The sequence below is a fragment of the Apteryx rowi genome, unplaced genomic scaffold (assembly GCF_003343035.1).
Source record: "Apteryx rowi isolate R43461 unplaced genomic scaffold, aptRow1 scaffold_329, whole genome shotgun sequence".
Lineage (NCBI taxonomy): Eukaryota > Metazoa > Chordata > Aves > Apterygiformes > Apterygidae > Apteryx > Apteryx rowi.
Genome location: NW_020449741.1, coordinates 61,372 through 75,991, shown reverse-complemented (window position 1 = coordinate 75,991; position 14,620 = coordinate 61,372). Strand labels below are relative to the sequence as shown.

The following is a 14,620-nucleotide window of genomic DNA, read 5'->3' as shown; positions in this document are numbered from 1 at the left end:
TTCGCCAGGCCTGAGGCCCCCTGAGATGCCTTGTTTCTCCTCCAGACTCCAGCAGTGGCGTGTTTTCCGTTTTAACCATTTGCTGATCCTCGGCGGCCTCAATCTTGCTCTTTCCCCCCCCCAAGAATCACGAGGGTGATTCCCCAGTGCCAGGGCGAGAGGCAGCAGACTGAGACACAGGCCGTTCTGCCTGAACGTAAGGGAAAACTTTTTGCCTGTGAGGGTGACTGAGCCCTGCGACAGGTTGCTCAGAGAGGTTGTGGAGTCTCCATCCGTGGAGATGTTCAAAACCCATCTGGACAGGGTCCTGGGCAACCTGCTGTAGGTGAGCCTGCTTGAGGAGGGGGGTTGGACTAGATGGTCTCTAAAGGTCCCTTCCAGCCTCAACTGTTCTGTGATTCTGCAAGGGTGGGCTCTGCTCACACTGTGCTTTGTGTGGGCCTTGAGCGAGTCCTGAGGAAGGTCAGCGCTGCAGACGGTCAAAGTGCCTGTGGGTAAATAATGAAATGTGTTTGCATGACCTTAATCTTGCACTAGTCGGTTCAGCAGATATTGCTTCACGGCATGCAAGGCCTAGCTAATGGCAGACGTGGCAAAGCAACTTCATTTGTTTGTTTGATGAACCGTAGACAAAACACTGATCAGCTGACATTGCAGACGTTGCAGACGTAGCCATGGAGGTGAGTTGGAAGAAGTAAAAATTTCCTATCGAGAGAGAGAAATTTTCATGGATATGCATGTAGGCTAGGTGGAAAGCAATATGTAAAACCCAGAAAACCTGATCTTTCTAAAATTAAAGTGATTTGTAATGGTATGACTAGCATTCCTCACATGTTGTCCACAGCAGTGATGAATGAACTCAACTTACTGTGAAGGGAGTACCTAGGGAAGATCCTTTGCCCTCACTGGAGGGAATGAAAGATACCAGGGACAATGTGAAGTAGAATAATGCAACCTAAAGCAACCCGCATGGCCACAGTATGGTGGTGGAGGCACTAAAGGCCTGCTCTGTATCCACATCCTTTGGGAACATGAAAGAGAGTGAGTGCCACCAGGGAATATTACAGAGAACAAGAAAAAGGAGTTTAATATGTCAGAGTGATGTCCAGAAACCCCAAACAGGAATAAATGGTGAATGTGAGTTGTCCTGCACCCACGCTGGTACAAAAGAAAACAGAACCCAACCCAGGTTCATTGTGTGCATGTAGTTCTTCCGGATGGACATGTGTTAAAACATCTACTCTCATCCTACTCTATGTTCAGATAGCTCTTCTTGCATAAGGGGATGTTACTACATCAGTCTATAGTCATTTCATGTTTTTCATGATGAACAGGAACTGTCTAGCAGAGAAACCAAGGGCCTGGGATTTCACTAACCTGGCTCAAATTTCTGAATTGTCCAGCACCTTTCCGATTTGTCCATGCACAGGATGTGCAATTCATTCTCTTCCAGTGGTTTCCATATGGAAAATTCCTCATCTCTCACAAGGCAGCAAGTCTCAATCTCTTCTTTGTCCCTTGCTTGCTTCTTTCCTCACTTTTCATGTGATATTCTGTCCCGGGGTCTTGTGGTTTAACAGTAATGGTTAGTTGTGTATTGAGGATCTGCTTTATACGGGCTTTTCTGTAGCAGACAACTGGCTGAGGCCTGACATGTCATCAGATCTGAACTTGTTTGTTACTGTTTACTGAAATGATGGGGCATCCTCAGCTGTTTCTTCTTCCCCTTTTTAATTTAGCTTTCTTTATTTTTAGGCTGTTGTTGTTTGGTAAAGTGCAGAAATATGAGTGCAGCTTAAAAAGGTGTCCCAGCTTTTGACAAGGCAGGATCTGGGCTTTGATGTGAAACTTTCATTCTGTGCTGTCTGTTACCTCTTAATACTCTAGTTATTGGTACAATGCTTTGTATAAATGCTGTTTTGTTGAACCAAGTCAAAAGAGGAATAAGGAAATTCACTTGACTGTGGAGAAGAACTGGAGAGTAAGGCACCTGACCAAATCAGATAGAAAAAAATCTTTCTTTTCCTTTTAGCAAGTGATGTAAACCACTGGTGCCTAGCAGTATGCTTAGTTTAACTGTTTGGCAGAGACTTCAAATGACTCTATTGCTATCTTTCCATAATGTAGGAAGAAGAATTTAAGTGGCTTTTACAAGAAGAGGTTCATGCTGTCTTGAAACAGCTGCAGGATATTTTGAAGGTAAGGGTATTTGCTTGGTCTGTTTTTGTCTCGTGGATTTATCTTTGCTCTTGTATGTGAAGAGTGGGGGTAGATTTCCCTGGAGCAAAAACTCTTGGTAGAGAGAGCGCAGAAGGGGCAGCAGGTCATTGCGCATGTCCAGTGCAGTCCCCACTGTTTGCTTGCCCTCTGATTCTCAGGACTTGGTTATAAAGTGGATTTCTCCTAGATTGCCCTGTTCTTGGCCCTATTTGTTGAGAGAGCTGCTTTGGAAAGGCATGTGGAGGCAGCTGGACGTGTCTGCCAGGTATTTGCCTCAGATGTGAACATCTCTGGAACAGAGAATCAGAAGCTTCCTAGACTCCTATCGTATGATGGTGGAAAGGAGCCTGATAACCTTTAGCTGACCAGCCAGCACTTGTGCAGTGGTTAGCAGCATGGGCCCTCTTCATTGGAAACCATCTTTTCCTCAATATACCCACTTCTCTGGAGGTACCTGCCCCTTTCAGAGTAATGAAGTGCACAGCTGAACTGCGATATGGGCCTGAGGCATCTTTAGCCAGCCTAAGTGTAGGCTGTCAGGTCCTGCTCTCTCTCTCTGCGCTGGCGCTGGCAACTGCACAGCCATATGGTGTAGTGGTCAAAGAACAATGTGCATGAAGATAATGTGCGTTTTCCTGCTAGAACAGTTTTCAACAGGCCCGGACACTTAATACTGGGAAGTTGCAGTGGGGGTTAACAGATGATTCAAGAGCAGGGACACAAACATGAAGATGAAGGGTGGGTACCAAAGAAGGTAGGAGTGCAGTAGCTCTGACTCAGAATGTAGCTCTGTAGTAGGTGAGGCTAATCTGTAGTATCTGCTTTGAAGAATTTGTCATGGTTTTCAAGATGAAGTGTGGTTAAGAGGACAATTACCAGCWAGTAAAACCAGCCGGGGGTCTCATTTTCGTTTGAGAGTTATCTCGTGTATAAAAGACCAATTGCTTTTGCACTGTAGTTCCAGGCCAGTTGTTTCACTGAGAGCGGGGCTGTGCACCGGCAGTCTGAAGGCCATGTACGTCCTGGGCTGCGTAAAGTGAATTTCCTGCTGTGCAAAGTTCAGTGATTCCTGCGGCTTGCGTGTGGGCACTAACATCACTGTCTGATTCCAGGGGCCTGAGCTGTAACAGTGAATTTCCTGCTGCTTTCCTACAGCTTTGTGGTGAAGCAAACTGAGCCTTCCACTGTGCTCAGCTTGCTCCCGCATAAGAATGAGGGAAATCTTTGTCCTGCTCTATTTTTGCTGGGCAGGTCGCTGGAGACTTGCAAACATGACTGTGCTGTGTTAGACTGCTCCCTAGGCTTTTTTCTTCTGTTCCCGTGTTGTCTTTGTTCTGGGTTTGGACACTCCAGCGCTTACACTGTCCTCTCCCTTGGGCAGGAGGCTTCTCACAGGTTTGCTCTGCCGGTGAGTGGCTCAGAAGGAACGATCAAGCAGGAGAACTTTGTGCTGAGCACTTCAGGGTAAGTGGTTGCACTGTCAGTGGGTCGCTTCTGCTCTGCCAGTGCTCTCGGGTGGGGGCATGTTTGGCTTTGCTTGGCAGAGGTGAGCCATTGATGAGATGAGGGAGTGCTAGAAATCTGATCCTTTCATCCTCGCTCCATGAAATGCCTGTGACTGCCCTGGAAACTCCCTGTTATACCAAAGGGCACTGTTAGTTGACCATCTTCACTGAAGGTCTCTATGGCTTTTCCAGAGCAGAGGAGTTTCCTTCAATACAAGATTTGGCTTTAAAAAGAAAAAAAGCAATAAACCCAAACTCTCACAGAAGGTTAACTTACAGGCTGTTGCTGTGTTCCGGGGGCTGCCTTAGACAGACCTGTGCAGTTTCCTACTGAAATCTATAAAGCAGTCATTGTTTCCTGTCCATCCCCTGATGTGTTGCATCAGGGCACTGCTGTCAGTGCAGTTCTTGCCAAGGGAAATTTGTCTGATTCCTGGGGCTGGTGGACGGAGTTAAAAGACCTGAATTCAGGCCTTCATTCAGTTTCTGACTCTGACCTTGGGCAAATCTTAACCATTGTCTTAATCTCCCTAAAATAGCAATGATAAATCTACTTGTTACAGAGCAAACTAACACCTGTGCAAAAGGTGCTCTTGAAGTGCAGTTCTTCTGAAATTGCATCTGAAATAGGTGTTCATTTTTTTGACCTTCAGTGTAGGCCTCTGTCTGAACAGTTGCACTCTGCCAGAGTTTGCAGGCTTGCTGCAAATTAGGGGTATTTAGTCCTTGTAAAACAGCACGGTGAGGGTGCAATGCTTTTTTCCACTTGTATATGAAGCACGTAGCACTCCTGTGTCAGTAAGCTATCCATATCTTGGGTTTGTTCCTGTTACAGCTGTTTTTAACAGCAACCAAATTGTTGATAGGTAATACATTCAATAAGCTGAGTTCAGAACAGAACTTAATGTTGTAGGCAGGGCAGTTTGGTGGCTCGTAAAGAATAGGACAGCAGCTGGAAAGAGGCTAACAACTGGGGATTTGAAAGTGTGTGTAGAGAAAGCATGTTCCGTGGAGGAGCCTGAGACCCTCTTTGGAGAGTTCATCTGCATCCCCCATCCAAACACTTGTCCAGCAGCGGAGATGATTTTTCTTCTGCTCCAGTGTTTTACCCTGGAAACTTGGCTGGCTGCATGGGGTGGGGAGGGGTGGTGTTGTGTTGGCAGTTTCTGTAGGTGTCTCTTGCCTCCTGTGACCTCTGTTGCCCAGATCTTTCTTGTCGTTCCAGCACAGACCAGGTGAAAGGTGTGTTAACGCTGCAGGGAGATGCCTTGTGTCAAGCAGTGAGTACTTGCCATGCCTCTTGCTTTGTTCTAGCAATGAGGAATGAGGGGGCGCTCATTCTTATTATGCTTACCCTTATTATTTAAGGTAGGCCTTAAGTATTTAGTGTTTTAGCAACTGTTGAAATTTGTCAGGATCCAACAGCTCAAGTCCTTCTCTCTGGTGGTGATTGGCTTATTTCTGTTACTGCTCTCTGGGTTGTGCCGATGCCAAGGATGGTTTTACAATAGCTATGGTGCCAGCTGAACTGTGCACTTGATGTGAGATGCCTCCAGCTCGAGTTATTTGGATGAGGGCAGTCTGTGAGCTGCTGCCATGCTGCCTAGATTTAGGATTTCAATGGCTGAATTCTGGACCTGGTAAAATTTCATTGCAGAGCTGACTTTTGTCTTTCCCTGTGTGTGCTGCTCTGCCTTTCCTGGTTAGGGAGCAAGAGCTAGATAAGTCACAGTCTATAGTCCATTCTGTATAAACGCCATAGACTTACTTGATTTGCAAAAAATTTACCTGTTTGCCAGCAAGAAAGAACCGTCTCTGACTGAGGTATGTTGATATGACGATGACTGGTAGTGCTGCTAATACTAAAATCTCTATGGTGGATGGGGCAGCAGACTTTTACAGGGATTCTTTGCCCATATTGCCTGTATTGTGCAATATCAGATTTCCTTAGGGGCCTTCTGACTTGAGCTGGTGTGTCCTACCTGGCTCACAGTTCACTAAATGCCTTGTCACTTATCCTTTGTATTAACCTCTTGCTGGAAAAGGAATGAGGTTTTGGCTGTGCCAGGACTGCTTTCAATAGCTTGCGAAGGCGGTCTGTGAGCCAGAATGGGGTGGGAATGGCAGATCTCTTGTTCTGTGTATGGGGGTGGCTTGCTCTCACATGTTTGTTTCTTTCTTCAAGGACATTAGTTTGAAAATGCCCAGAAATAATCAGCTCCTGCACTTTGCATTTCGGGAGGACAAACAGTGGAAACTGCAGCAGGTACTGTTAGCTTTAGATGACTGCCCTTGTGCAGAGTTTGTGCTTTCACATCAGCATGTGTAGCCCCTTGCTATCAGAGAGGGAAGGTGATCTCCATCCCGCATTCTCCAGCTCCAGTGGTGAAAGCTAAGGGAGGAAACAGATGAAAGTAAATTGGAGTTATGGTGCTAGTAGAGAGGTTTGTGCTGCTTGTTCCTGAAGCGCTAGCAAGCTGAAGGCTTTCTTGGCAGCAGTCCTAATACTTTAAAAGGAGTGCCTAGGGTGCCCGCACAGCACTGGCCTTTGTGACTTTTCATAAAACCAAGGCTAGCAGGGCAAAGAGTAATTTTGGAGGCTTTGAGCTGGCTCAGTAACTTCCTTTTCATTCTCTTATAGAACCATTTCTTATTGCTGAGAACAAATCTCACTGCCTTGTGTTCCTGCAGCATAGCTGAATTCCTTCCATTAGGGAGTTAAAAGCATGTGGCTAGCCAGGACGTTGACTCTCTTCCCACCTCTTTGGTAGGAGATGCCTGATTTCAGGGCATCCAGTGCCTGAACTTGAAGACATATTTTCCCACAGTTACTCTGCCGTAGCTGGGCAGGTTGGAGAAAAAGATGTGTTTTATGTATTTCACTGTGCCATAGCTTAGATTTTTCCAGTGCAGGTAATCAGTGCACTTGGCCTTTGAGTGCAGTTTTCAATGGCTCTATTAGCAGAAGAGTGAAAACTCTACCTGGTAACCATGTGGAAATCTAGAAAATTATCCGCTCTAGATATTAACATCAAATTGAACTGTGCCTTGTTTTTGACTTTCAACCAGTTAAGAGTAGTGCTGAAATGAGTTTGTTTATGCCTTGCAGCAAGGCAAGGGAGTTTTTGTGATAACGCTCAGCAGTGAATCCTATTTTGTACTGCTGCTCTGTTGATAGCCTTCTACCAGCTTTTGGGCAAAGCACTGTATCTTCCTTTATTTACTTGGAAGAATTTTGTGTTTTAATGTTGTTTATATGTGGAATGTGTGTGCCTAAAGACCTCTATATAGAAGCATTTACTGTGATTGCTTTGTCCTGTCTGAGTAAGAAGGAGCCTTTCAAAATGAAGCATTGCAAGTCTCTTGCCTTAGTGAGTGATGGCAGTTGGAGGAGTCTTGAGTCTCTGTGCAAAGAAAGTTAAAGTCATAGATAAGAAATTGTAGTGCAGGTGGGGAAAATTCTGAGGAACTAGATTAGAAAACAGAGCAAAATCAAGGGGGAATAAGAATGAAGAAGTGAGTCCCTGTAATGACAAGATCGGCATTGCTGATTTTGGTGTCATTGCCAGGTTCTATATAGTTTGTCCAAAAGCATTTGGGAGGGGTAGAGACTGGAGGCGATGGTGTCGAGAGATGCCATAGTCTGAGTACCTGCAGAGTTTCTGTGCAGTCTGTCAGTGGATTTTGTCATCTCTCTTTCCTTTCTGTAGCCTCCAGAGCCCCATACTTTCTAAGGGTAGGGCTCTTCTGTGATCCCTGAGCTCAGAGTGAGAAGGAACTAGTGCCCCAATCTATGCCAGGGAGGCCTCTACAAGGTTAGCTGGGAACTGGCATTGGTTAGAAGCAGTATAAATGTATCAAACTACAAATATCCCAAGCTGACTTATTGATCTCCCAGGAGGCACATCTCATGTAGACTTGCCTGCTTACTCTTTCCATTTATTGCTCCCTCTGACTTACCTCTTTCTGCCTTTTTTTTTTTCCTTTTTCCTCCCCTCCAGTTTTCTTGCTCTTCCCTGGAACTGAACATAAATCACCTTCTCCCAGGGTCATTTAGTTCTTCCTCTGGTTTGTCTTTACTCCCATGAAAGCATTGGGATACACCCATCAATCTTGGTTTGGTAATGGACTCCTAGCTTCAGGCTGCCTTGATTGAGATGAACTCTTGCTAGCTGTGTCCTGAGTTTGGTCAAATTCTGCACAAGCTGAGCAATGACAGCTTCTCAGGGCTGGGAATAGTTCTCAACCCCAACAATTACAGTTTAGAGAGGCTCTGAAATGCTGCCAGGGATGCTATGGTAGAAATTAATGTTTGCTACTCTTTGCTGCTATTAATATAATGTATGTCATGGGAACTATCAGAGCCAAAACCAAAGGAAGAAATCCGTATTCATCTTGCTAGACCTGACTGCCATATGCTGTCAGCAATGAGAATCCGTAACCGAGCAGTCACAATCGGAGTGCTCCCAGGATGGGAGTACCTGACATCACTGTTCCTTCAGGGCAGCAGCACTATTTTTATTGATAATCCAGGCTGTAGGTATCAGACTGTTTATCTCCATCCATCAGCAAAGAGATCAATAATGAATCTGAATAGCAAGTATCTGGTATTCAGAGGGCAATAGCCTTAATAACATTTGAGCAGTCACCATTTCCTTTGGGTTAAGGAGATAGTCAGGGGAACCACTACTTTGTAGTGTATATTATAGGGAGTGCTTCTTTAATAGGTTTGTGTTTTGTACATTTGCAGATCCAGGATGCTAGAAACCATGTTAACCAAGCAATTTACCTGCTTATGAACAGAGATGTAAACTACCAGTTCAAAACAGGCTCGGAGGTCCTCAAGGTGAGAAGAAAGCGCACTCAAGTTGGGAAGGAACACGCATGTTTCTTTCCTCCCTCTTTCTTTTAAATACTCCAGGTGCATGTTACTATCTTGACTCTCTATTGGAAATGTATTCCCCAGCCTAGGTATAGGTACTGTGTCAAGGAGTATCCAAGTTGCTTCATATTTGATATGAAACCTTACCAGTATGGCATCAGAAACATGGCTCTAAATCACTGTGATTACCCGAGCAGTTAGTGCCCTGCTGCACAATGGTGATGTCCTGAGAGCATCTCCTCTGCTCTCTTCTAGATGAAGCTATTACATAAGTCATGCTCTTCCTAGTCAGTCAGTGCTCTTGGGGACAGAAGAAATGAGGCATCAGCAGCAAATGAGATTACGGTTACTACTCATGATTTACTGATGATTTGAAAGTGCCTTCTCACTTGCCAGTAATGGTGATGCTGTCTGGTACAGACCAGCTGCTGTGAGGCAGAGAGCCCAGCCCTCTGCTTGGAAATGCTCTCTGGACCACAGAGAGTTTGGACTCATTTACTACAACCCACCACAGTATTGAGTGTGAGAAAGCTGAACCTATTTAGTTTCCGCACAGGCAAGGGCTGTCAACAAGAAGGAGATACATAAATAAAACTATTTCCTTTTTACTTTTGGGTGGAAGGGAGGAGGGAGAAGCTGGTCTTAACACAAAATGCCTTCATCTTAGCAGTCATGAGCTCTATAACAGATGTATGTTGCTTCCCACTCCTTTCTGGAGAAGGAATTCTGCCTGACTAGAGTCTTTGGACAGTGGGGTTTTTGGCAGGATTGGGCCCACGATGAGCTGGTTCCTTTTTCCAGTACCCTTGCTCATAGGTTGTTATGAACATGAGGGCCCATTCGGCAGTCATTTTGCACATGGTGTGGGAAGGGGGAGAACTAGATTACAGGTTGTTCTTTTTCTTCAATGCCTGCTGTTCAGAAGATCTTTTGATGTGTTTGTCAATGCTTCTGTGATATCATTAACTGATTTCATCTTCTCTGCTTATTCATGTAATGAATGACTATTACCTCTTCATTCATTGGTATTGAACAGTCCTGGCCTTTCTTGCAAATGTCTCTGACGGTGGTAGCAGTTAAAGTGCATTTATGAGTCCTTAATTCCTGTTGTTTTTTTTTTTTTTTTTGGGGGGGGGGGAAACAAGAGGTCTCACTCCCTGTCCGTCTGGTTCCTTGTGCAAAGGATGTGTAAACACAAAGACTTTATTTTAGTGTGACACAGAACTCTTTTGGATGCAAATACCCTCTCTCTGAGGAAGAATTTGAATTAAAACAAACCTTGGCTGAAATTCAGAGCAGTAGAATATGACAGACATCATGCTGGCAGACTGTAGGAGCAGCAAGAGCTCCTGAGGGATGTGTCTGCACTTCCAGTGACTTGTTACCACAGAGGAACCTCTGGGTGAGAGAGAACCTCCAAGAGATATCAGTGTAATGGTTATGTTTTTGATGAGGAGATAAACTGCAACTAGCAGGACATGCCCCTAGCTTACCTGCACTGGTCAAGCAGATTGCAAGTCCAACCAAACCTCAGGTCAAGAGATCTTTGGTCTCCAGTGGCACAATATCTACATGGATTCTCCTTCACTTAGCTTGTTCTGGTTTTAACATCTGCAAAAGGCTGTAGCACTCTGCAGCATGACCGTGTAGGGATCACCACTCAGTAGTGTGCTGTATGTTATCTTATAGCTCATGGATGCTGTGATGTTACAGCTCACAAGAGCCCGGAATCGGCTCACCACTCCAGCCACTCTGACTCTACCAGAAATTGCCTCCAGTGGTCTCACAGTAAGTATGTGCTGGTCTAGATCTGCGTACAACCTGGCAGCACCCAATTGTCAGGATGTTGTGCTGCATTCCAGTGGGTTTAGAAGTGCTCCTGAGGCCCAAAGAGAGAAAGCAAAAGTAGGTGAAAACCCTGAGCTCAGTGGCATTTTTGATTGCTCTGTATCTCCCCATGGGAGAGCAGATGACTTGGGCATAAGGACTCCAGTTCCAAGAGAGATTCTGATCTCTGCCCAGAAAGCTTGCCTGGACTGATTTATCCTTGTGAGCACTGATGAGAGGAATCAAGGAGTGTTGCTCCATCCTCTTCTGTCACCAGTGCTCATACCTGCACCATCTGATCAGGTGCAGCAAGAGAAACAACCATTACATGCATGCTAGTCTCCCTGCTCAGTCTCTTTGTTGCTTTCCTAATGTCCCTCTCAATATGAGGTAACTGCAGCATCACTTAGAAAAAGGTAGTGATTTCCTAGCTTTAGAAATAATGGTCCTTTCACTGATAAAGAAACTGCTTATCTTCTCGCCAGAAAATGTTCACCCCTGCTCTGCCTCCAGACATCCTTGTGAATTTCTATATTAACCTGAATAAGCTGTGCCTGACTGTCTACCAACTCCATGTGCTGCAGCCCAGCACAACCAAGGTGACACCTACTATCTCTTCAGCCTGCTTTCTTCACCTTTCCCTCCCCTCCTCCTTGAGGAGGAGGTTGCACTGTTAGATGGTATACTGCTTATAAGCATAAGTTAATGCAGAAGTGACTGTGCCTGCTATTAAGTGCCTGTATTTAGATCTGCTGCAGCTGAAACACTGTATTTAAATCTAGTTTGGGGCATGGCCACTTAGTCAAGCAGGAAGTATCAGTGCTCTGGAGAAAGCTAGTAACTATTTTTTTTGCCAAGTAGTGCTTTATCTTGCAATATATATTGATAATTTTTCATAATTTTGGAAGGACATAGTTGTATTAATCCAGTTTTAATCCAAGTAGTATCTTGGAGTCTATAAATGTAGTTTTGATATTTACTCTTCTGCTTCATGTTTCTACATCAAGAGTGTTACATATGGGTCAGTTTGATGTCTCATATAAACAGAATTAAACTCTTAAGGTTTATGAAATACAATCCCTCCTTCAGGATATTTTTCCTAAAATCCATCTTCTGTTTTTCTTTTGGATCTTCAGATCAGTATGAATTTAATTCTGCAGTGCTAAAATTTAGAGCTAAGTTGGACCCAGCCACTGTGTAGAATTTTCTTTCTGAAGAAACAAAGAGTCAAATGTCATAGATTCCATATGTTAATTATAGTCTTACGCAGGCAGATATAATACAGGTGTTTCTGGATGTAAGGCTAATGTAACTGCAAATCTTAAGGTTCTCTAAGTAGTTTATTTACTATGTCAAACTCCTAATGACCTTTGCCTTCTCCTCTAGAACTTCAAGCCTGCTGGAGGGTCTGTTCTGCACAATCCTGGCGCCATGTTGTAAGTACTGTCACTACAAGGGCTGCGTAACATGGATAGGAGGATGCTGAGGTTAAGATTGAAATGCCTGTAAGCAGCTTTGATTAGGGCCCAAAGAGAGCGTCTGTTAAGTGGAAAAGCAGGACTGAGCTATTTGACTGTGAATGCATGTGTACCCATAACAACATTTCTTTAATGACCTGGCCAGAGAGGCCCAGAGATGTAGTTTTTCAGGATACAGCCCACGCATAGACTGCACTGAGGTTGGCAAGAGATCGGACTTGTCAGCCAAAAAGAGCATTAACCTGTTGGTATTGCCTTCTGCGTTTTCTGCATTGTTCCTCTCTGGAAAGTGGTGATGTTCCTACTTGAACTTTGTTCAGTTTTTGCTTAACTCTGAGTCTGATCAGAAGTAGACTGAGAGTTTTCATTCTGTAACTTTGCCAGGTGCTGTTTTAAATGTAGTAGAAGTCATGGTGATCTCTCTCATGAAAAGAGAGGACAGTTGAGTTGTGTGAAGCTGTGCTCTTATTTCTCCACAGTGAGTTTGGCAACCAGAGGTATGAAGTCAGCCATGTTCATAAAGTGGAATGTGTTGTCCCGTGGTTAAATGATGCCCTTGTCTTCTTCACAGTTTCACTGCAGCTTTGCCAGCAGCTGAAGGACAAGGTAATGGCCTTAGAGAAGAGGCTTTGTTTTTAAAGGACTCCAGGTGTTAAGAGGACTTCCGATCTCCTAAAAATCTGATATGATGTTATTCAGTATATATATATAAATTGTACAGAAAACAAGTGATGAATACACTCCAGTACTCTGGAGCCCAGCAGCTGGTTGGCACTGCCCAACAGACAGCCATCTGGGATAGATGTAATAGCATGGCAGATGTGTTGCTGACCTAGTGACTGGATGGAGAGGAGCGTGTAGAAGCTTTTGTGTTCTCAGTCATGAGCTGGATGTTAGGAAATGCCAAGGTCCTGTAGAGGAGGCATAGAGACCTGTTTAGTAAACCAAATTGCAGTAGACCTAAGCTCAGTTCCAGCTTTGCAGCTGACCTGGCTGCCACATTGAGCAAGTAACTTTGTGCTCCAAGCTCCAATGACAACAGCAGCAAATCTGCCTTTCTGAAATGCAGTGCTGGGAAATGCTGTAAAGCTCAATCTTGGCATGCTCATTGTATGCTTTTTCTTTTATGGCCTGGGGGATCCAGGAACTTAACTGCTTCTCCTCTTGCTTTCCAGATCTCAATTTTCTCCAGTTACTGGAACTACAGGCCGTACTAGTTCTCTGTGGAGTGTCCAAGCCCTTACAGCACTACCACTGTCACCCTATTTGTTTCCCATGTGCCAGCTGAGTCCAGGTCAGCCTGAGGAGTGCTGTGGTTCACTGCCCTATGTTCTGCCATAGGGTAGGTCCAGTGTTTCTGGAGACACACCTTCAGTAGCCTTGTCTGAGACTGCTGCATGTGCAGAACACCAAGCAGTGCTGTATGGTTGGCAAGAGCTTCTGCCTTTGTTGACACGGGATTTGTGGTTAGAGCTTTGCAAGCCCCTGATGATCTACATTATTCTGTTAAAAGGGACAGGGTAGGGCTGCAGGCCACTCTCACTAACCGTATTTGCACATAGTGCAGTAACTAACTGCTGGGCTGTGAGCTGGCTGGGAAGGGATGAAGACGGACTAATTTCATCCTTCACAAAGTGCAGGGCATGCTGCTTCATGTAGTGAAATATGTCGTCGTGACTTGGCCCAGCTGAAGTTTTGACTAGCCCTGAGCTTCTCCCTCTGCTGTCTGTTCTGTCCCTGCCCAGGTTATCGATTCCCCTTTGGGGTTATTCTTACTTGCTGCTGTTTGAACTCTTTTTCCCTGGTGTCAATGTGATCATCTATGTTAATATTTTTTCCTAAGCCCTAGCTGGGCCACTTGTTTTTTTCTAGGTTTAATATCTCGTTTTCACTGCCAGCCTGTGGAGCTGCCCCAGTACCTTGAGCAGAGCTGGGGTTCCCACTGTGCAATCTCACATCCTGTCATTAAACCCAAAGTGAGTACCACGTTGTTCTTATGATTTGCTGCCTATCTGTGGATACTACAATATGTAACTCATCCCTCTAGTCAGTGATAGCTGTGAAATAAAGATCCTCAGACCTGCCATGCTCCTGTGGGGTGTCAGTGCTGAGAATAAAGAGTGTCAAAGACTCTGTGGTCTTTTACAAGTGAGTGGCTGTGCTTAGGTCTGATGATGGGCATGCTGGATTATTGCTTGGGTGGGGTGGAGGAGAGAAGACAGTAGTGGTCTCTGAGGGCAGAGCTTTGCAACTCTTCAAAGGCCAGGGTTGGTTAGTGCAGCCTGAGCATGTAGCTCTTAAGCCAGTGCTGTAGAACAGATACTTCCAGCTCTCATCTGACACCCAAGTACTACCTGAAGCATTTCTCCAAACTTTCTTTGTCCATCATGTTTGGAAGAGGGTGTAGATGCTGTGACTGGGTTGGGTTAGTTCATTGAGCTGGCTGTCAAGTGAAGAGTATGCATAACCTGTCTCCTGCTTGGCTTCAGCTAGCCCTGTCCAGCCTGCATTCCTGATAGCTTTCCTGACCAGAGGACCTTATCCAGGAGTCTAGGTGTGTGCTGAGGGAAAGACGGTAGACTTGCCTAGGTCCCTACAAAACATTGGGGCCCTCAGAGCCTGTCTTGACTGCAYGCAGGCTCCTGGTGTGTTCAAAGTGCTATCCAAAGCTCTTTGCTCAAAATGGAGAGATAGGTATGTTGCTTTGA

General features: G+C 45.0%; 1 protein-coding gene across 6 annotated transcripts; it reads left to right on the top strand.

Annotated features, from left to right (window-relative positions):
- ROGDI (rogdi homolog) lies at positions 1 to 14,040 on the top strand. Of its 6 annotated transcripts, none has more exons than XM_026071607.1 (12): positions 1 to 196; positions 538 to 680; positions 2,128 to 2,199; positions 3,602 to 3,684; positions 4,951 to 5,005; positions 5,911 to 5,991; positions 8,476 to 8,571; positions 10,297 to 10,395; positions 10,920 to 11,033; positions 11,821 to 11,870; positions 12,392 to 12,518; positions 13,088 to 14,040. In XM_026071607.1, exons 2-12 carry the CDS (start codon positions 675 to 677, stop codon positions 13,127 to 13,129), a joined length of 825 nt encoding a protein of 274 aa, XP_025927392.1. In that variant the 5' UTR covers positions 1 to 196; positions 538 to 674; the 3' UTR covers positions 13,130 to 14,040. The 6 variants fall into 6 exon arrangements, 5 of the variants coding, with proteins under 5 accessions (XP_025927392.1, XP_025927391.1, XP_025927394.1 ...); XM_026071609.1 differs by lacking the exons at positions 1 to 196; positions 538 to 680 and adding an exon at positions 712 to 1,137 and having other exon boundaries at positions 12,484 to 12,518; positions 13,088 to 13,206; positions 13,785 to 14,040; XR_003254489.1 differs by lacking the exons at positions 1 to 196; positions 538 to 680 and adding an exon at positions 715 to 1,137 and having other exon boundaries at positions 12,484 to 12,518; positions 13,088 to 13,254; positions 13,785 to 14,040.
- Positions 14,041 to 14,620: the final 580 nt, after the last annotated feature.